Source organism: Clavelina lepadiformis, chromosome 2 (assembly GCF_947623445.1).
Source record: "Clavelina lepadiformis chromosome 2, kaClaLepa1.1, whole genome shotgun sequence".
NCBI classification, from domain to species: domain Eukaryota; kingdom Metazoa; phylum Chordata; class Ascidiacea; order Aplousobranchia; family Clavelinidae; genus Clavelina; species Clavelina lepadiformis.
The window spans coordinates 9,029,933-9,050,880 of NC_135241.1; the positions used below are offsets into that span (position 1 = coordinate 9,029,933).

At 34.7% G+C, this 20,948-nt stretch overlaps 2 protein-coding genes across 4 annotated transcripts; one reads left to right on the forward strand and one right to left on the reverse strand.

Moving 5' to 3' along the window:
* Positions 1–10,618: 10,618 nt before the first annotated feature.
* On the forward strand, positions 10,619–13,926 carry LOC143447357 (uncharacterized). Its single transcript, XM_076947418.1, has 4 exons — positions 10,619–10,941; positions 12,626–12,767; positions 12,885–12,972; positions 13,131–13,926. Exons 1-4 carry the CDS (start codon positions 10,864–10,866, stop codon positions 13,276–13,278), a joined length of 456 nt encoding a protein of 151 aa, XP_076803533.1. The 5' UTR covers positions 10,619–10,863; the 3' UTR covers positions 13,279–13,926.
* Positions 13,927–14,291: 365 nt separating this feature from the next.
* LOC143446435 (uncharacterized) lies at positions 14,292–20,584 on the reverse strand. Of its 3 annotated transcripts, XM_076946063.1 has the most exons (7): positions 20,015–20,049; positions 19,859–19,920; positions 19,154–19,337; positions 18,462–18,604; positions 17,150–17,319; positions 15,729–15,828; positions 14,292–15,309 (listed from the first exon to the last, which is right to left on the reverse strand). In XM_076946063.1, the coding sequence occupies exons 3-7, from the start codon at positions 19,305–19,307 to the stop codon at positions 15,205–15,207; spliced, it is 672 nt and encodes a 223-aa protein (XP_076802178.1). In that variant the 5' UTR covers positions 19,308–19,337; positions 19,859–19,920; positions 20,015–20,049; the 3' UTR covers positions 14,292–15,204. The 3 variants fall into 3 exon arrangements, with proteins under 3 accessions (XP_076802178.1, XP_076802177.1, XP_076802179.1); XM_076946062.1 differs by lacking the exons at positions 19,859–19,920; positions 20,015–20,049 and adding an exon at positions 20,349–20,584; XM_076946064.1 differs by lacking the exons at positions 19,859–19,920; positions 20,015–20,049 and adding an exon at positions 19,477–19,552.
* Between the last annotated feature and the right edge of the window lie 364 nt (positions 20,585–20,948).

Consider the following 20,948-nt stretch of genomic DNA (forward strand, 5'->3'; position numbering starts at 1 on the left):
CGACCACACGATTTTAAATGTTAGGCTACCAACAGAATGGTCTTAAATAAGAATAGACATCGTATGTTTTGTTTCCATTAATCTGTGTTAAAAACCAATTCTCGCAGCAATTTTTTGATTTTTCAGGAAGAAACCTCGTTTTTGATTCTAGTTAGTCGTCCTTCCGCTCTCCTTGGAAAATCGGGAAATAAGCTTTCCCCAGGATGATGATCCAGATATCTGACACTGATTTTCGTTATCTTCGAGAATCCAGTTGATAATAACAGGCATTGGTCTTCTTTCTGGCATAGGCGAAGAAAGTGAATTGCAAATCTTCGTCTCTTCTACTCGATATTTTCCAGGCTTATTTATCCCGGCTGTTTTATAGCATTCTCGTTTGTTATGTGGTCTCTCCTTGTTATGTCTAGTATTGTGCAGATGCAAGGGCGGTAAAAAGCCTTAAGCAATAAGCTTGTTGCGGATGTTGATTGTGCTCTTCCAAGCCTTACACGCATATCTTGAAGTTGGTATCATATTGTAGACATGTAAAACAAAAAGTTGGTTAACTTTTACAATCAAGATTATGTAAGGGCCAATCTCAATAGGTGGATCTGGTGGTTCAATTGTTCATATTATAATCTTCGTTTTCACGTAGCCGATGCAAAGCTCATTCTTATTTGCACTTGTGTAGAGAATACCTGTCATATCCTGCAATGTTGCTGAAGTATGACTCATCATTGTGAAATCATCAGCAAAGACTAAATTACACTGTAAGGTAATTACACTGAGGTAATTGCATACCTCATTTTATTTAAACCCGTCTTGATACATATCTGTTTTCCTCATCACAAAGACACCGTACATTCATAGCATATACCAGTGATGATATGAAACATCCCTGTGTGGTGGCCATCAATTAATTTCACGCACGGAATTCCATAAAGTCGGATATAATTTTCCATGTAGTGATTCCCGGTGAACACCATCAAAGGATGTTTAACAGTCAGCACAATTTGCTATCAGAGATATATGGAATTCATGACACTATTCGACGATATTACATATATAGGGTGAATATGTTTTCAACACAAGACTTGCCATTTCGAAATTCAGTTTACTCTCCACAAAAATCAACCTCGGTTTTACGTTTTAACCGTTTTTTAGCAGGACGACAAGACGAGACGGATGTAATTCTTCGTAATTATGTTTTCTGAGGCATCTCTTTTTGATAACACCATCCCGGCAGTTTTTCGCTTTGCCATATCAGCTTGGATGAATAAGTCATTTAGTTTCTGAACGACAATGTCTTTTCCATTCTTAAATAGTTCACCATGTACTTTACTTAACTCTGGCGCCTTTTTTCTTTTGGCAATGAATATAGGGACCGAAACTTTACCAGCGCAGATGTCGGTAACTAGGACAATGGCATCAATCTGCGCAATGTTTTATTTATATGACAACTCGAAAACTGTTTTTGGACTTTGCTGGTTGAAAACTTCAATTAAGGTTAATGATGCTTTATAAATACAGGAGAAATATAACATAAGCCTTCTGAATTTACGCACAGGAGTAATGTAAAGATTGTTTTGTAAAATGCAATACTACAAGTATAGGCTATAGTATACTATACGCACTTTCATATTGATAACTAGGCTGTAAAATTTTTTTTAACTGCATTTACCCTTTTATCCAAAACAATTTTTTACGTTACCTATTATATACGTAATACATTTGTCGTTTTATTTTGCTTGTATACCATATCCAAAAAATGTGCAAAAAAGAGAGCAAATAAGGTCACTTTTAAAGTGCTATGAATGTCTTAAATCAAACTTTGTAATCAATCTATTTATCTTCCATAGAAGATGATTCAAATATGTTCAACGCAACAGGCACCCGTCATAACACGGAATTTGAGACGTATCTGTCCAGAATATCTCACATAGGTGCCAGCATATGGAAAGGTGCTGGCGAATGATTTTATATTTGAAATATGGCGATTACGATGTTCGCTAAACTTAGTTCAAATACTAGGGAAATGTTTTCAGAAAGCGTTGTTTTCATGTAAAAATAATTTTATGATTTCATTTATTCTTTAATCCGTATTTTTACACAACAAGACCTAATAACGTCATTTTGATAACAAACGCTTTTAATTATACGTTTCTCTTAAACAGAAACTTTAAACGTTGTAGGAAGTAATAGCTTTGAAAGCATCATTAGTACAATTTACACTTATGAGATTAAGTTTCAACGTCAGTTCTAGCAAAGCTTGCTATACATGCCTTTTTAAAGCTAATCAGTGAATCAAATCGTTTATAAGACAGGTTCTACCAGCTCCTGCTATCACGTAATAGTCAAATTACTCACAAAATTTGTTGGTTGTAAACACCTAAAACAATAAGTTATTGTGACCACAATTTTCATAAATCTTTGTAAAATGACTTTCCGTCATTGTCATTGTTACGGCACAATAGCCCGTTATGTTTTATAAGGAATCCGCTGTGATATTGGCGTTACGTCAACGCCATATACGTAATCTGAAATTTAAGTGCATTGACATTGAAGATGGACTGAGTCTTCTACATACTCCAGTAAGTAAACGAAGTAAAGCCGCATGTGGTTATTATTACATTATTGGAAAAGCGCTGTCCATAAATCTCGTACTATGGTTATCTGAGTTCAACATCGCATGCGAGCCTTATCTGAAAGGGTAACCTGTAGTGCTGGTTCACCAAGTCATGTAATTGTTTATTTAGATGATTTCACACATTTTCTTCGTTAAAAACAGACCTTTTGCGAAAAATCATGAAATTTTAAGCGTAACGAGGCGTAACCCATTACTTCTTCAATAAAACTTGATATTGTCACCAAAATGGAACATGCCGAACACGAATTGTCAGATACATGAGAAGTGCAGCGATTTATCTAATTCCTTCCAGGCTCGATTACCGCGCTTTGCCTTTATGCTCAGGTCGATTACATCTTATCATGAGGTGCAGACGGCTAAAATCATATCTTGACAATACTTTTACACGAAAATACATCTAACTCACGTAGCCAGCCATGTAGTCTAAATTTAGCAAATAGTGGTATTTGTACCGGGAACCTCAAGGTCACAAGCAATGTACACTGTACATTATTCAAAAACCGATTCTCGTCCGCTGTTTCGGCTGTTATAAGCATCAGATTTACATGTGTTTAAAATAAAGTGATCACGAAAACTTTGAAAAGTAACTCGGTGATTTTTATCGTGTAAACAACTGCCAAATATTTACCATTTATGGCACCAACAGGTCGCAACATTCCTAACAAACATTGCAAAGACGTTTCCGCCTAGGAATCGTTTAAAAATACTCTAGAAATAACTTTTACCATCTGTTGTATACGCTTATCGCAAATTGCTAAGAACATTTGTTGTCTATAACGGTGGTGTAGATTGATATGTTGCTTCTTCAAATTATGCTTTATGAAATAGCCTACTGTCATAAAATAGAAACTTATAGGCCTATTACTAATTTAGTTCTTTTTGCCTGTTGTGTTATTCATAAACAATTATATTTTTTTGAAACCCAAAACACCTTCGGTCTTCACCCACTAGGTTTTTCTACTAAATGTATTCGTGTGTAACTTGCGTTTGCACTCTCGGGTTTGGATATTGATAAAATTGCGCCATAACTATACTGACAACATCCGATTCCATACGCAGGATATTGTTCAGGGTTAAATGCTTTCTTATCAAGTTCAAGTATTCAGCATTTGAAACCTTCTCTGATGATTATGATTACCTTAGAAGGGTCTCATACTTGTATCACGTGTTCCAATACCCCTGTTGTTTGCGTAATTGGCCCTGCCTCACAATTTTGATATGAATTGTCTGACTGACTGACTGACAGACAGACTGGGCTGATGACTACTTATCGTCATGCAGTCCGAGTTTACCAACAATCACCAAAGCTATCTATTTCGTTTATTTATCTCGACCTATGTCTATGCGATGATCATCAATGTCATTAATAATCTTCTCTTTTTAATATTGTTGTTTTTTTCATTTTGCTCATTATCATATTTAAGTTTTAATAGAACAAATGTATGTTTGTTGGTTATGTAGCACCTTTTTGGAAATTCAATTATCCTTTAATTGGGTATCAATCAATCACATAATATATATCGATCATATCTGTACATAAGAACAGGTATTCACTCATAGGAAAAAATAGTTTTCGATTTGACTCTGCCTAGTGCTGCCTCTCTTTAATTCTTTTCTAGTAATATTTAGGTAGCGCATAGCTCTTCAGAAAATGTAGGCTAGGTCTTGGTTTTTCTTTAATCTTCTTTTATTTTTTTGTAATAGCAAGCATTTATCAAAGGTTTATCCAATGGAATTTTGAATTTCATATCCAATAACCATTTTAGTCTTCTTTCTCTAACTTGGGCTAATAATGCGATTTGGCGAGTTTCTTGCATAGTGTTGCATTGGTTGATTGGACATATTCAAAATTATGCAGGTACAGTACTGCACAAGCAAGCAATGATAGCTTTAACCCAGATCTATAAGGTTAATGGTTGCAAGGACCTGTCGCAAAATCCTAGGTTGTTGGACATAATGGTAAGATAATATTGCTGGTAGTTACAAAGAACACGAGGCGACAGATTTAAAATTCCACTCTTGGTAAACATATCGTACAAGTTATTAATACTTTTTCCAAAGTTTTTTGTAAATATGGTAAAAACACAACCGAGAGTAAACAATTCCTCGAACAATTTTAATTTCTTCAACTTCAAAAGAACTCAGTTTGAAAATTCGTAGAAATCAAAAGTCATTAAAAGAGCCAGTTATTGCTGTCGTTTTCAGATGCGTCGTAAACATTTTATGTCTATTGCTGTAGAATGTAGATTATCGAGAAAGATGGTTGCGTAATATGACTTTTCTTCAAGGAAAGGCCTTATCGTTTCGAGGAATGTTACGTATTCTTCTGTGATTGTCATTTACGCTAAAGGTCGGCGGCGCTGCGAAGTACAACCAAGAGATAGATGAAAGATGGCAACGAGGTTATGCAAAATCCTTCGCCTCCAGCATATATAAACATACTGCTATAAGTGACAGATTGCCCCGTTTAGAGATTTACGTTTATCCGTATCTCCCATCTGTAGCAAACCCTTATTAATATGTTTTATGTGGGTGGAATGTAACCCTTCCCACCTCATGTTATGAAGTGTGAACGTTGATGAGATTGACGACTGACGACATTAGCAAGCGCATGCTTTGTAAAGCAATCTCTATAAAGTGATGTCAAAATATTAGTTTTGTCATTTTACATGTCTTTTTTTGCTGCTACACTCTTCTCTTTATTATATCTGCCGGAGTTGTTCCTCATAAGGCAAGGGTTGCAGTTTCTTTCCGTTCCTTATCGAAGAATGTCCTGTGATCCAGCAGACGCTGTGTTCAAGATGTTGACGTATTGGCTAACAGCTTCCTGACCGCTTCCTTGTAAGATTTGTTGTAAAAATAATTTAATAAACTTTGCGTAAAATATTTTAGGTTATCAACATCATGTCAACTGCCAGGATGGAATTACCTATCATGTGATATAAATTCACCCTTCCCTATATTAAGTTGTCAGATGCTTTTAACACATCGCTTATATGATGCATGATGTTGAAATCTCATTAGGGAATAATTTACAGATAAACTCCTGCTGGATAAAATACCAAAAATATTGGAACAACCACATGTTGACCTTTTCATTTGATAACATTTTGATAATTGCATCGACGTGTGCGATATATTGATCGTACGTCATCATCTCTGACCTATGTGTGACAAGCAAAATGTCTTCCGAAAATAGATCTACATGCCTATAAGTATATGTCAAGAATAAGAGTTACATGAATGTTGTCATTCCATTGGCCTTTGTCACAAACGCGTTTTAGACGTGCCAAATCACCTTCAAAACTTTAGGAAAAGTTTTTGCTCAGGCTACTGGACTAGAGTGAATTTTTAAAGACAAACTCCGTATATACTATATACGGTTTAAAACAGAAAAATACCTGGTTACTCAATATGAATTTGAAATCGCTTCGTTGTAAGCGATATTGGAACAAACCCTCTTGCTGGTGGAAAGAAAATTCTTTTATTAAAACTTCTTTTACGTGTTGCCTACGTAATAAAACATCCTTTCTGCATGGGCGTGTTGCCTGCTGAGTTTGAATTAAATATGTAATTTGCGTAGTAAGCAAAAGGTTAAGTGACGTTGATACCTTTCGGAATATCCGGATGAAGATGATTACACGAACCACATCAATTTTGTGCCTATTTTTATTGCCGATAAAATATTACCATTACTGTATTAAAAATGTTTCAGGTCAAAAACAAAGATTAATGTCCTTAATGCAAACTGTTTAAAGTCGGTTAAAATTGAGTGCTGAGCATTTGTTTTCAAAACAGACAATTCATCACATTTCTATATTGAGATGAAAGATTTTTTTGACTCTAGTTTTGATGCGTAATCGTCATGAAGCAGACCACTGACATTACGATATCAAGGGGGTGACTTAATATACCCTCTACTTTCGAATTTTAATAAGTTTTTGACGTTTTGTAGGGCGTGGACGAACACGTTAACCAATCAGAAAATATATTTTTTTAAATGGAATTATTAACAGAAAATCGATCTATAATGATAAGAATGAATGACAGTTTACAGCGTTTCTTCTGGCGTCAGATTGAGTAAGTGCGTGTAAAGACTTCCGCGTCAGGTGAAGTGCCATCGCAACTGTGAGAGATTAATCAGCTTTCTAGAATTAACATACCCCTGGCAATATTTCGATCACACAACTTAATTGAAAAGAAATACCGTTTTACAAAGCAGTTTCTCCATACCTTTTCTTTGAACACTTTGCATTTGAAAGTTCGTGGATAATTTTATCTTCACGCGTATTATTATTTACATGTTTATTGCAGATAACCTTACATGGAGCTTGTTTAAAATTTCAGGTGTCTGAAAAAGTTCTGCTCATCTTTTGAGTGTTACAATTATATAGAATACATGCACAAAATACATTTCTGTTATTAAGTGAATTTTCCTAAAGACGTTTAGTGGAAAACGTGATCGTATAAAGTATTAAAGCATTGGTATCGACAAAATATTCATTTCATTTCTTTATGCGGTCATCGCATATATATATATATATATATATATAAGACATAAGAGATAAGAGATCGTCAGCTTTTATCAATACTTTTATAAACAAAACGTTTCCTATAAATCTGTTTGTCGAAGCCTAACCCTAAAGCACAGGAGATAAGACTCAAGGAGGAAACGCTTATTTACAACTTTGCCCAAAGTTATGTGTTTTTTTATAACAAATAACGGCGTACCGTTGTATTATTTGTCACAGCTTCTTCAAGGTAACCCGAAAATAAAAAATAGCAGCATGTCAAATAGGTCAGGACTACTTGTCCTGATCAATGCATGCTATACACTACAGCATGAGCAGTTGTATTAAACTAGCGCTTTGTACACCATGTCATGGTTTGGTTTTCAAGGACATTATAAATTTAGCAATTATAGCTGAACCAAACAGGGTAACTAGAAAAGTAGATGTTCTCGTAACGTTTTTGACTCTGCACGCCGTTTTAATCATTTTTGACGTGTATATAGATCACAGCGAAAGATACTCACGGCGTTGCCGTAAAACCTAGCGATTGCCGACGAATGATGCTCTTGGTCACGTATAAAATTTCCTTTTAAAAAGCTTTTCTCCCCTCATATCGATCTTTTTCTGTTTCCCAGAATTAATATAAAAACTTTTAAGCGTAAAACAATGTTAAACCACCTTTATACATGACTCTGCAAATCTTCGTGGGAGTCGTTTATGGAAAAAGCTTCTCTAAAGTAGTTGCTGTTGTGATCCATGAGGCCCAATTTGCACAGGGGCGATATTGTTATAGCAAAATGTTTTTTAAAAATGAAGTTTTGTCTAATACTTTTAGGCCTCGATTGGTACTAGATTTAAAGTATAAAATCGAAGAAACATAACTGTCTCTATAATACAGAATGCTTTTTCTATCAAACAATGTCTTTCGCACTTTTTGCAGTAACTTATGGTATTTGTAAAGTGTTTTTCTCTAACACAGCAATATCCTGCAATACAAAAAGACCGTGTGTTATCTTTAAGGAAACCTTAATCTTCGCATAAAGATGACTCACCATCTTGTGAAAAAATGACTTGAAAACTTCATGTTAATCTTTCTAACAATAACATCTCGTTGTTATAGATTACGATGAGTGAGACTTTATATAAACCCTCTTCTGATACTGTATAACAAGACTTAATTAAACTCTGGTATCACGATATAAATAATTACAATGAAGCCATTAATTAGCAGATTTGAACTATCAAATGCAAAACAAAATTTTTCTCCTATGAAGCCCGCCTTTGATTTTCGGAATTTGCTACAGAGGGCGATTCGTAGCGGGAAACGTGAGAAAAATGAACGTTATTGATACAACTATGTTGTGCGGGAAAGACACCTCATAGTCCTATACCGCTTCTGGTCAACATTAATTTCTTGGTCTTTCACAAATGTAACCTATTTTTTTGGTTATAGCACACATTTAATTCTCGATGAACCACTTCCTTAATCTTCTTGTATATTTTAATCAAACATACATTATGGCTTCCACTTTAGGCAAAAGATATTTGCTGTAAAAATGCCGTACATTGTGTATATCTTTTCCAATTTTTCAGTATATTTGTTTGATTTTTACACGGATCTTTTGTTAAAAAGCCGCATAAAATCTTTGTAACTTAGTCGAAAAGTGACAAAGAGCAAAACAAGGCGGAAATATTTGGAAAACATTATATGGGTCAGGAACGAAGAAACTTGTAAAGACTGTAAAAATCCTGAAAAACGCCACTGAGACAGTTGGTCGATGCTTTTCCTGCAATGAATTATTATTTGGCAAAGATGCAATTTATTTCATAATGCAATGGTCCATGTTGCTGTATGCCGTTTATCCTGAATAACTCCGTTTCGTTAAATTCCTAGTTGTAATTATTGGAATCTATATATAGGCTTCAAATCGACCTTACACGAAAAAGAGATATTTCAGCTATCGGGAAGTTGGTAATTTATGGTAATCATTCTAATGGCAGCTATCCATTGCTAAAGCCGACAATGATTACTGCTTTGCTCTAGCCTACTTTATAATTGCGTAATAAATACCAGGTAAAAGTTTGAACGTCAAAAACTGGACTCTTGCCTCTTATACGAGACGTTTGACCGCATATAAGGTGTGTAGCATCTTGCTAAGAGTTTACTAAGCAGATTAGTTGAACATCTTGCCAATTAATACTTGGTGCATTTGACGACATTAGAAGGCCCGTAGGTTATTAGCGACAACTCAGTTGTGTTTTGGAAATAAAGCACAAGACGCCGAAGACTTTGCATGGCCATAATGCGATTTTCACAGTCATCGCATATACGCTGACATTTGAGGCTATATAGTGTATAGTCCCAAATGGTATTGATTTATTACAAGAAACTTTTAAACGGGGCATTCACAGCATCACTCCAATTTGCTTCCAAGTTTGAATCCAGATTTTCAAATCAGTGGTTTTGCTTTATACTTAAAAAAGTTCCATAAGTTCTTAAGGTTAGTGGGTTAAGAGAAAAGTTGTTCATTATCATAAATACTTTGACTATTTACTGCAAAACTAGCAAAGGCAATTAAGGCAAGTGATCGCATTCCGTAAAATTTTGCCCAAGCTTAAGAAGTGTATGCTTTGTATACATGAGGGTAAAGTTGGTTGTCGGCAGGTGTTACTAATTACTAGAAAATCTTACAATGAAACATGTACAAATTTAAGTCGAGCAGTTTTGAGAAAATAACATAACAACTACAACACAATATTTTGTACGAAGAGCGTGTAAATGCGAACGCGAAACGAAATCTTGCGGTAAAGGATTTTCCCAAACAACGAAGACATTTTTTTGTTCTATCCTGCATTGGCATTTGAACCTTTCGGAAGATGCACTAGCGCAACTCTTCGACTGATGTGTTCAACACGAACTTTCCATAAATATAAAGCACATACGTCATAAGATTTGCGTTTTTCTACCACAATGATATTATATTGTAATTTTAAAAATATAATGGTGGCCTTTTGCTGTCTGAGGTCAGGTGATTGCTCTTCTGCAGCTCAATTTGTTTGTCAGATTGTTTTGTATACAAACAAATAAACGGTTTTTATGCTAATGACACGCCCGTGGATATCCATTGATACATGACATGATCGCATTAGCGCAGCTCAATTTACCACAAATGTTTAGAGGGCAATAAAGATACTTCGATGACGTAAACAGTTATAGATACAATTTACAGGCATTTTTCTCTTTATGCATGTAAAACGTTCCCAGAGAAAACGTATGCCACGACAACGAAGCAAACGTTTTTAAGAGATTTGTCTTTGACCAATCAATATCATCAATAGTTTACAACCGGCTTTTTATGACTACGTGGCATTGTGATATCCCATTTCACGTTGTCGTGACGACACACAAGATGTTATTATTTTTATCTTCCTATTTGTTTACCGCTCCCCATGAGACACTTTTTTCGTAGCGATTCGCTCTTTTAAGGCAAAAAGCGATGGTTCGATCGACAGAAGCTAAGAAACTTGCGAAGTTAAGCAGAGCCCGCCTTCTCTGAAGGCCGTATTACCATCAACGCAAAAGAACAGTTTAAGAAACCTTCCGCAAAACGATTCATTACAGAAAAAGTTTATCACTTTGACGCATCAGATTGTTACAAATCGAACAAGCGAAGGATTACACAAATCTGACATCCTGTGAGAAGAAAGAAAGTGTCCATTTAAATCATGAAACTGTTGCACCTTTGGAGTATTGCGATGGTTGCCATGTTCTTCCGAGCGACAGAAGGCAAACCGGTACCAAAGGTATTAACGAAATAGAAGATAGAGAGAATTATTTAGGAAATAAAATACTGTATTCATATTATAGCTGCTATGTTTCGTTAGATATATAAGGTTTTAGTAGTTTTAAGAATAAGAAATGAAATTATATAAAAGAGTTTAATAAAAGCATTTTGACGTCTCGTTAAACAAAACAACCCTGACCAAATATTTGGATTTTTTGTCAAAATTAAGTTAAATTGCACAGTTCAACAAACTATAACATACAAATCAATGAATCTTAATGAGTAATAAAAATATTAGAGAGATAAGAATAGAATATTCATTATAATTTCAGTCATTCAGATAATGTGCATTAATTGTGTGTAGGCCATATTGAAAAGTTCCAGAAGCAAAATAAAAAATTATCCGGTGACAAACTTTCATCAGTCGCATCTATCGGCTTTTACTTGTTTATGACCCTTCTCCTTGCCTTGATAATATCTACGCTGATAGTGTGTTGGGCTTGCGTGACAATATTTTTTACTATTTTTAAGTCTGTTTGCAAAATCATCCCTCAGTTATAATTAGGTCTTGCGTAGCCAACAATAATCCCACTAAAAACACCTTTTGCGGGATCTGCGTGGGGTGGTACCGTAAGCGGTATCGAAGGAATAATATTTTTATCAACTGGTAAATTCTATAGAGATTTTAAATTTTTTGAGAAGTTAAATTTTTCTGGTTGAATAAATCCTAGTACAAAAAATTTATAGACAAAGTTTATATGTATATATGTCTCTACATACGAGTCATAATTGTCGTCGTTTTTCTTGCATACTTTAAGTTTCGTTAGAAGGCATTGCTTTCCGAATTACCATTCCGAAATGTCGCAAAATGTTACGCTTGTATCTCGAGCGAAATGTTAATCGCATAAAATTTATCAAGTCAAAATAAATACAACAAGTAGAATTGGTAATAGTAATTAGGCAAGCTCCCGGTGACTTTGATAGAATTTCTCAGTTCTGTTTACATAAAAATGATGTTTTTGTCTGAAAAGATTAGTATAGAGCGGGTAAGAAGAGACGGATCGTAATAAAAATGAACATAAACTATTAGCACACTTAGGTATGTGTTTAACGATTGGGTTTAACGTTCTAAATATAGCAGCCAGATTCGACCGCCGAAGTTCACCGCATGATTACAAAAAGTAGTTTTAAAATTAAGTGAGACCGATTCTTGACGCATCTGTTTCTAAATCGAGGAATTAGCACGCGCAGAGGTGTCTGTTTGACGCCAAATTACTAATCAATTCCGTGTAAAGTTTTCAACATTCAAAAGTCATCTTTATGACACATACAGTTGTTTGCACCTGTTTGTGTAAATCGTCTTACAAGGAATCGACGCCAGAGACAAAGGATGTATTTAAACTATAGACAATGGGTTAATTTGTAGCAGCAACAAGTGGTCAAAGATAATTGCTGATAATTCTTTTGAATTTTATGAAGGCTGCATTCTAAATAAACTATGGCTTTAAACGTGCGAAATCATGTTTAAGAAAAGTTGCAAATTATAGAAGCCATTATTTAAAATAAAATTCTTCATATTTTTTGCATAACAACACTTTTTCAATTAAACCCAACATTAAATAGAAATAGAAACTTTTCCTATTTGGTACTTTTGTCAACATTTTCTAACCTATCATATTTAATTTTGATTTTCTTACTTGCAGGATACCAGGGGAGTATTACAAAGACTTCTTGCAGACGCTTTCGGCGATGCAGGATCAGGCGGCATCGATTTAATTTACAACGAACCCGAACCCAAAGCGGACAGTGTATTAATTCCGCGCTTAATGTCCGCTTTATCAAATGGTAAGTGGAATGTTAAGTTCAACAACCGATGTTATGCTGCTTGTTCTATATAACATGTTTTTTATTTTGTCAAAACCAAATTTTGAGTTTTTATATATACATTTTTTGTGTGTGCAGAATACGAAAACTTTCAAGTCAATGATTCGCACAAAAGACAGCACAGTAGAAGGAATGCACCTGACAGAAGACATATTAGGCGAAGACCGTAAGTGAATATGTCTAAGAAAACAATTTTTTAAAACAAACATTTACATTGATTTATGATATAGTCACTCAAATTACAGTATTACCATCAAATAGTTTTATCTCACCTATTTAAATGTGCCATGATTTTTTTAATTTAATATGCGTTTTATTTTACAGAGGTGGACGTTACCGATGCCAGAAAAACAAAGAAGGGAAATGCAAAATAGTGAAATGCAACTTTGGCACCGCTATCGACCGATTATCCTACAATCCAAGATTTGGGTGCCCGATATTGCAGCGATTAGGGGAACAAAGAAAATGGTAGAATCCGAGATCATTGTCGAAAGTCTAAAAAAATCTCTTTAACTTCGAGTACCTCAAACTCACTTTATTTATAAGGAACAAGAAAATAATTTTGTGAATCTTTAAACTTTTCTTATATTCCAATTATTACTGTACTGTTGTGATCATTTTTATTATTCATATTATATTTATCCCTGATTATACTTCAACTTTCTCAACAATTGATTTGTGTAGATCTAATTCATTCATTCATAGCGGGATAATAAATGCATTTTAAATGCAAATTATTAATGAACAAATGCAATTATTCGGGGCAGCAATACGTGTAGATGTTTTTATGCGTGAAAACCTGCCTATATCGACAACAAGCAAGTAACTAGTTGTAGTGTAACATTACAGAAACTTGTTAAGAACAAACAGATGTTTAAGAACATGTCTTTTACCGTTAAATAAAAACGGGAGACTACTGTAAATCAAATATCAGACGGCTTGCGAACATTATATGCTCGTTCAATTGTTGTATGCTGATGGTATTTAATGTATACATGGCCACTGTTATCATTACGTCTGAGTTGCTATTATTTATCTTGCACCACTTCAAATGTCTCTGTTGTTTTGTCTTAATGTGATCAATGTGCTTTTATACTTAATAAAGTTGCAGTATTTCGTATTGCTTGTTTCCCAGTTATGGCAAGTATAGGAAAAGAACGATCACACAATTGGAACCAAAATATTATCTTAAAACATTTTATTTCTGTTCTACGTTGTTTCGGTAGAGAAAAACTGGGATGTAAACCATAGGCGTAGCCAGGGCGGAGCGAAAGGGGCCATGCCCCCCCAAATTAATGTGTTTATAGGCTTCTACATCAGGTGGCGGTGTTTTAAAACAAACACTTTGTAGTTCCCTTGAACTCATGAAATATTTGCCTACCCCCACAATTTTTTTTCTGGCTACGTTACTGATATAAACGTCTTCTATTTCATATCAAACGATAAATCGAAAAAAACATTTTCAAACTCTCCTGCAGTTTATGATCGAAGGATGCGTATGGCTATATAAAAGGTTACTTACAGTAGTACAACCTTGTCTATAAATGGGTCTACGTGAGTAACTAACAACACAAAGAGTTAATATTTAGCATGCCTTATATAATGCATAACTATAAAAAATCATAATATGAAGATTATAAACTGTCTGTTGCTGATTTGATCAGATAACTTGATAATGTATAAAAATTTTTGCCCGTAACCAAAACGTGCAGTATACAGTTTGGGATGCATGTGACATTCGAACTGAGAAAGTATGCTAAACGTGCCTAATGTGCGCTTGCATACGACCTCGCAATAAAATGCTCCCCCAAAATAGACTGGCGTGAAATTGGCTACCGCGGTTCCCTGGTCGCTCAATCACTCACTCGACATTGTCGGCGAAGAATGTGAATTCTATACGAATAAGCAAAGAAAAAAGTAACTAAGTTGTAAAGGTAATTACAGTAACTTCATCTGCTAGTATGTAAAAGAATAGAATGAAAAAACTGCAAAACATGTCACTACATCCATGTTTTAAAACAGGCAAGTGAATAAGAAACTAAGGAACGGGTAACCAAAATCACGCCGGTGCGAAATAATGTTTCAATTGTTCGGGCTTCTATGAGATAATTTAGACACAAAATGCTGTATACGTCGAAAGCAGGATAATTAAATTATCGTATCAGTAAAAGATAATTTTACCAACTGTTTTTCAGTAAAAAGCCGTTCACTCCACTGATTTCAATGATAAACAGCCGCATGCATTCATTGGCAACGTATTCTCTTTTTGAGCACACATCACCTTTATACAGCGGCCATTTTTAGTGAACGGTGGCATAACGAAGCGTTTAAAACGAGCGTGTATCTGCGTAACTTCAGCGGGTTTATGATGATCCGGTTGGCTTGAAAATATTACAGCTTACACAAGGCTTTTTTCATTCCATTGGATTCGTGTCTGAGTTTTTCTTCGTTCTGTATATTGTATTGCATTGTGTCTTGCAGGATTATTCTTTTCAATGATGCCCTGCAATATGCATATTTATTTAGCTAGTACAGTATTACTTAAAAAGACTTCATTCAAAAATGACATTAGTTGATCACTGATAACTGCATTGCATTATCCTGGGATATAGAACATACATTCACTCATTCAAATACATCACCAAAATACTTGGTGACCACTGTCGACACCTATCTGTCGCACTTTTAATCCTCGCCACCGCATAGAGGAAATTCATCGTGTTTCGAACACGCGTAATCTTAACACGCGCCGCTTACCAGGTCAACAATTTCACCGCTGTTTTAATTATGATAGATGATTATTAAGATTCCTGCCTTTTAATCCGATCCATCAGGTTAATCTCAATTTGATTGATGATTCCGAAAGACTGTTAAAGTTTCAATGTACTTTGTCATAGGCCTACTGCTCCGTATACTTCATACCTGAGATGGTCGCAAATCATTCTTCATCTTCGCAATGCAGTAATACACAATACTGACAATTGCCACGCCCAGAAGAAGTAGAAGAAAAGGCCAAAATATTCTGCGTGTAAAGCATAGAAAGTATTCAAAGAATGTTATGAACTGGTCAAGTATTGTTCGGGTAATCTCAAAACACAACAACATGTTTTTTCTTTTGATAGGACAACTGTGTTAACAACCTATCATGGTCATCCTAAAACATTATCGTAGCACTAGCACGTATTAGGTTCAACCTTGTAAGATTCAAGGTTTTGAACACAAACTTACTGATTTTCTGATTAGTGCAATAGAATAAACAAATAATTTATTTAGGTCTAGCTTATTTTCATGTATACGCTTAGTCTAAACTATTTACTCATAGGAGAAAATGATCCAAAATGTTAATAAAAGTCGATTCCAAGAAAGTGAACTGTGAAAAAATATAGGGCCGACAGAGCAGAAACGCGTACACCGTGAATCCGTGATGTTCAGAGAAACACACACATTGATATAGCTCCCAAACCAAGGACAATTTCATCGGCCACTTTCTTCAGGCATTATTTCAAAAGGTGCTTCCCCGCTGGTAACATAGGTGGCATGTCAGCTTGCCTGAGTCAACACCCTTATATAGTTCACATTCAACAGAGGAAACGCGGAAAACAAACATGTGCCAGCTAGTAATTCGTACATAACCAAAAAATACATACACAGCAGAAGCTCCTTTATTTCGTGGTAATTATTTAATGAAAGGTTAAGGTTAGCTTATGGTAACACCCTTTTCGAACATTTTCAGCAATTAAGCAGTTTAGAAAATTGACGTAGCTCACCAACTGTTCGTTTGTTAGTAAATCCTAGAGTCAATACAAAAAGCAACACACATAACAAAACACATACTATGACGATGAAATGAAATGATTGGTTTGTTAGCCAATTTCGTTTGACTCTTGATTGTATCATGTGCCGTATTTCTGTCTCTGGCATGTGGGCGTTTCTGCACTGCGCAGTATGTGTTTTATGTACCGCTTTTCACTTGTATTTAAAGTTGTATTTCTTATTCACAAACGCACAATTTTTTACTTAACAAAGTTATATCTCATATAGCGCAATTTGTACAAAACTAAACTATTTCTAGGAGCAAAATATTGAGAAGGTGGAGCAATTTGAAGTAACAACAATAGAGCCAGAGTAGATACAAACATTTTAATTGCAGGCGTTACGAATAAAATAACTGCACTCATTCCTAATCCATTAACTCAATCTCATTTGTTCCATTTTGTGCATTGAGAATGACTACAGTTACGACTTGAAACGTTCGCAGTTAAAACGTTCTTCTCTTTTCTGGTTAAATGGTTTTTGCTTCAAACTATTTTTATTTGTTTAAGTAACTTAACATGAGTTCTTACCCATGGAATATGCTCTTATAGCTGAAGGTTCTGGTGGCGATGATAATGTTGGGGTTATGAGGATCGTAGAAACACTTGAACGTTTGTTTCAGATGATCCCTTCCATTATATTCGTAGCCATGTGTTGTAGCATCCAATGCACGCACGTACGTGGAGCGTGGGTAACAAGGCTTAACATCGAAATTTAATCATAACATAATATGACCAATAGGCATCTATCATTATTATAATATACATTTTAGTATAATCAAAAAAATTAAATATCACAAAATACATGCTGATAAATATGTATTTCCTGTATGGACGCGAAACTATGCCCTCAAAGTCAATTTCTTTGTGGGGATGTTGTTTTACATTATAATCGTTTCTCATTTCTCCATGCCATTTGCAAACAACACTTATACAATTGTCTTTGAAATGCGAATAATGTGTTGTCCAAACTCAAGCAGCAGCCATACAATAGTCTATGAAAAACTTAAGCAAAAATGTACACGCTTGGTAACGGGATATATGGGATGAAGATGCGGTATATTTTCCTTCATAACAGGGAGAAAAACAAAACGTCCGAAAATGTGAAGGAAGAGACTGTGCGACATCTAGCGTAAAACAATAAGATTTGGTAATTTGTGACAATATTAATGTGAAAGGATGTTAAACAAGGTTGTGATTGATTATAGCTTCTCAATTTGATAACTTTTTGGATTTCAACGTGGATTTTTGATGCTGTGGATAAGGGAAACGCTTAAATTAAGATCAAATTAATGAAGTCTACTTTTGGTGCAAATAACGGTATGTTATGTGATATGCGGTACAGTGTGATATATAACGCACATAAGTGCAGATACAAACATGATAATGCTTCCAAACTTTTACCGCTCCCAGTCAATGAGTGTTTATGATCACTGGGATAATTATTTTTAGAAAAAATTTTAGTCATATAATCTGATAATACCCTCAATATATAAACGACCTTCAGCCCCTAAATTTAATCCTTCCAAGAACGTAATTGTTTGTAAGAAACTGAGCTTAACTCCTTCCTGAACTTAACGTTTGACCCTTGATGGTTTAAATATGTTTCACTAATAATGTTTGGGAGAGACGTATTGCCATGAACATAAGCAGCTATCAAAGGGCAAGAATTTGAAAATTGTTGGCAACATCGTCTTATGGGTTTAAAATAGCATTCTGAGATACAGATATGATAACACGACTAACTTCATGTATCGCAAGTGACAAGCAATGGTTAATTGTCGATATTTTAAGGTCTTATATCTAAAATATCGTGGAGCCGATATTGCAGTAAAGATATTACCTCATTTCGAAAGAACATGTCGAGATCAGTTAAGTACAAGATAGCTTTTTCTACAAAAGACACGAGCGCATTATTCTTTGGAGGTTTGCTATTTTCTTCTTTATGTAGCAAATTTTCTTTCTTCACAATAAACCTCTGGTCAACTGCATATATAAAAAAATAAGCTATTGTATTTCGATTTGTACTTAAATTTAGGATATCTTGTTGTGGTAAGTCAAAAGTTTAAGAACAAAAATATCTACTATAGTGATTAGAAATGTCCCATTAGACATTCAATCATGCCCAATTACTCATATAAGCAAAACAAAAAGCGAAATATGATTATGATAGAATCCTCATTTAACCCCAACGTCAAAACAACGCACGTTATTATGACTTACAAACTCATTTTTAGCAATTTTTGATATTCATTTCTTACTACCAAAAATAATCAAAGATATCAATATATGTACAGGTATAGTGTACATACTGTAGTACGTATACGTGCTTCTCTTGCAGATGGTAACTTATTATTAAATCTTACTTTTGTGAGAAACTCACAATACTTACCAGAAAAGTAAATAGGAACCATACAACAGTCTTTTTAATATGATAAAATATTTTACTGAGTACAATGATGTATGTACATATTTGTTTAATTTTTATGATTAAATGTGTCTCTAAGCAAATAAACGATTTATATGGATTTATACCTTTATTAAATGAAGGGTTGTCATAATTCACCAACATTATATGGTATTTCACGGTAACTTGTACACAGTCCTCAATTTCTTCATGTATATTTTCATTATCTGAGGTGTTTTCGTCCAAAATACTCCACAACGAAAGGCTTTTCCGGGGTTTCATGCGTACCTTTTCGCTATATATAGTGCATTTCTGCGTAGTAAGAATTATTACTAGCACATAATTCGCTAATGCCTTTCTCAAAGTTGCTTGTTGTGTCACAGCATGACGATTGGGTTGATAACACTGCACTTTACTTTTACGTATGCTCTAACAGTCAAATTAAACATACTTGAAAAGTCCAAAAACAAGTTGGCAAGTCCAAAAACAAGTTGGTCTTAAATCAAAGAGTCAGTAAATAATTTAATATGCTGGAAAAGGATTTATATTAATATGCAGTAGTTAAGCAGTTATCGCCATAAAAAAGTGGCAAAATAATGCTAATTCATGGCTGAATTAGGACGAAGATCGCTGCTGTTATTACGTCATAATAACAGAAACAATAAGGACAACTCAGGTGTTTGGATCAACTATGAATGGAATGTTTTGTGTGGCTGACAAGAAAATAGTAATAGGTATAATTATAACGTACTTAATTATATAACAAGTACATTTTGCGTTAAATAAGCCTAAACTGGCTTATCGTTAGGGTTTTTGTGCTGGTTAATGCTAACCTGCAGTATAGTTTAGTCTTGGCTGCTGCCCGGCTGGCTCTAGCCTAGTCCGGCACCGGTAACTGTGGTGAAAAAAAGAATGCTTTACCAATTAATGTACGGTCATTTGTGACATTCCTATGCTGAAAATAAACATACCTGTCACTAATCACTTACCTATGGAGATATATTCCATTTAAAACGCGTTAGCTAGCCCACTACTAACTACCATACATCTATTACAAACCTCAGTCATTGAACATATTGTTTGTATATTGTGACGTCATCATGACCGCCTGCTCCGTCACAATATTGTGCATTACATATTATTAAAAATCCCTTCACTGGTAACAACTCTTTGTTTTAAGGCCAACTTGTTTTTGGACTTGTCCCTTACTTTAAGATAATGCTTGCATGGCAGTAGCTTTACAGTACACATCTTATATTCTCGTATATTTGCGATATACCAGGCGTTCTTATGTTTTCCACCAAACTTAAACAATTCACTTACCGTTTGAGTTAAACGTAAGCTTTTAACAGCTGGCATAACCAAAGTGTTCACTGTGAGGGCCAGTATAAAAAATGATACCACTATGATAGCTAGTCCTAATTGAATAGCTCGAAGTTCGCTCCTTGAAAATCTTTTTTCCATTGTACTGTATTAGAAGCTAATACTACTACTAAATCTCTATCGAAAGTCTTCTACGCTAAAAATATTTCAAGCAGCAATATAATCCTATAGGCCTACTCACTGCTTGAAGTATAAACTTTTAATGACATAAAATTAATATGCAACAGAAACTTAATGTAAATTATGAGCAGTACAAAGCATATTTTTTCATTACTAATTTGAATTTCGAGTTATATAAACAATTTTTATGATTAGCATAAAAACGTTTGAAGTTATGCATGTTGTTTGAAAGACAAGCTGGAGTCCTAAGTAACTTTCCTGACACATTGAGGCTCTTTCCATACTAGCGCGTCATCCGTATATGATGTCGATTCATCTCCCGCATTTATTTGCGTAATAGGCTTTAGTTATATGAAAAGTATTAGCATTTCGTCATTTGCAATCTCAAAATTGATTTTCGGCGTAACCATGCAGTACGCT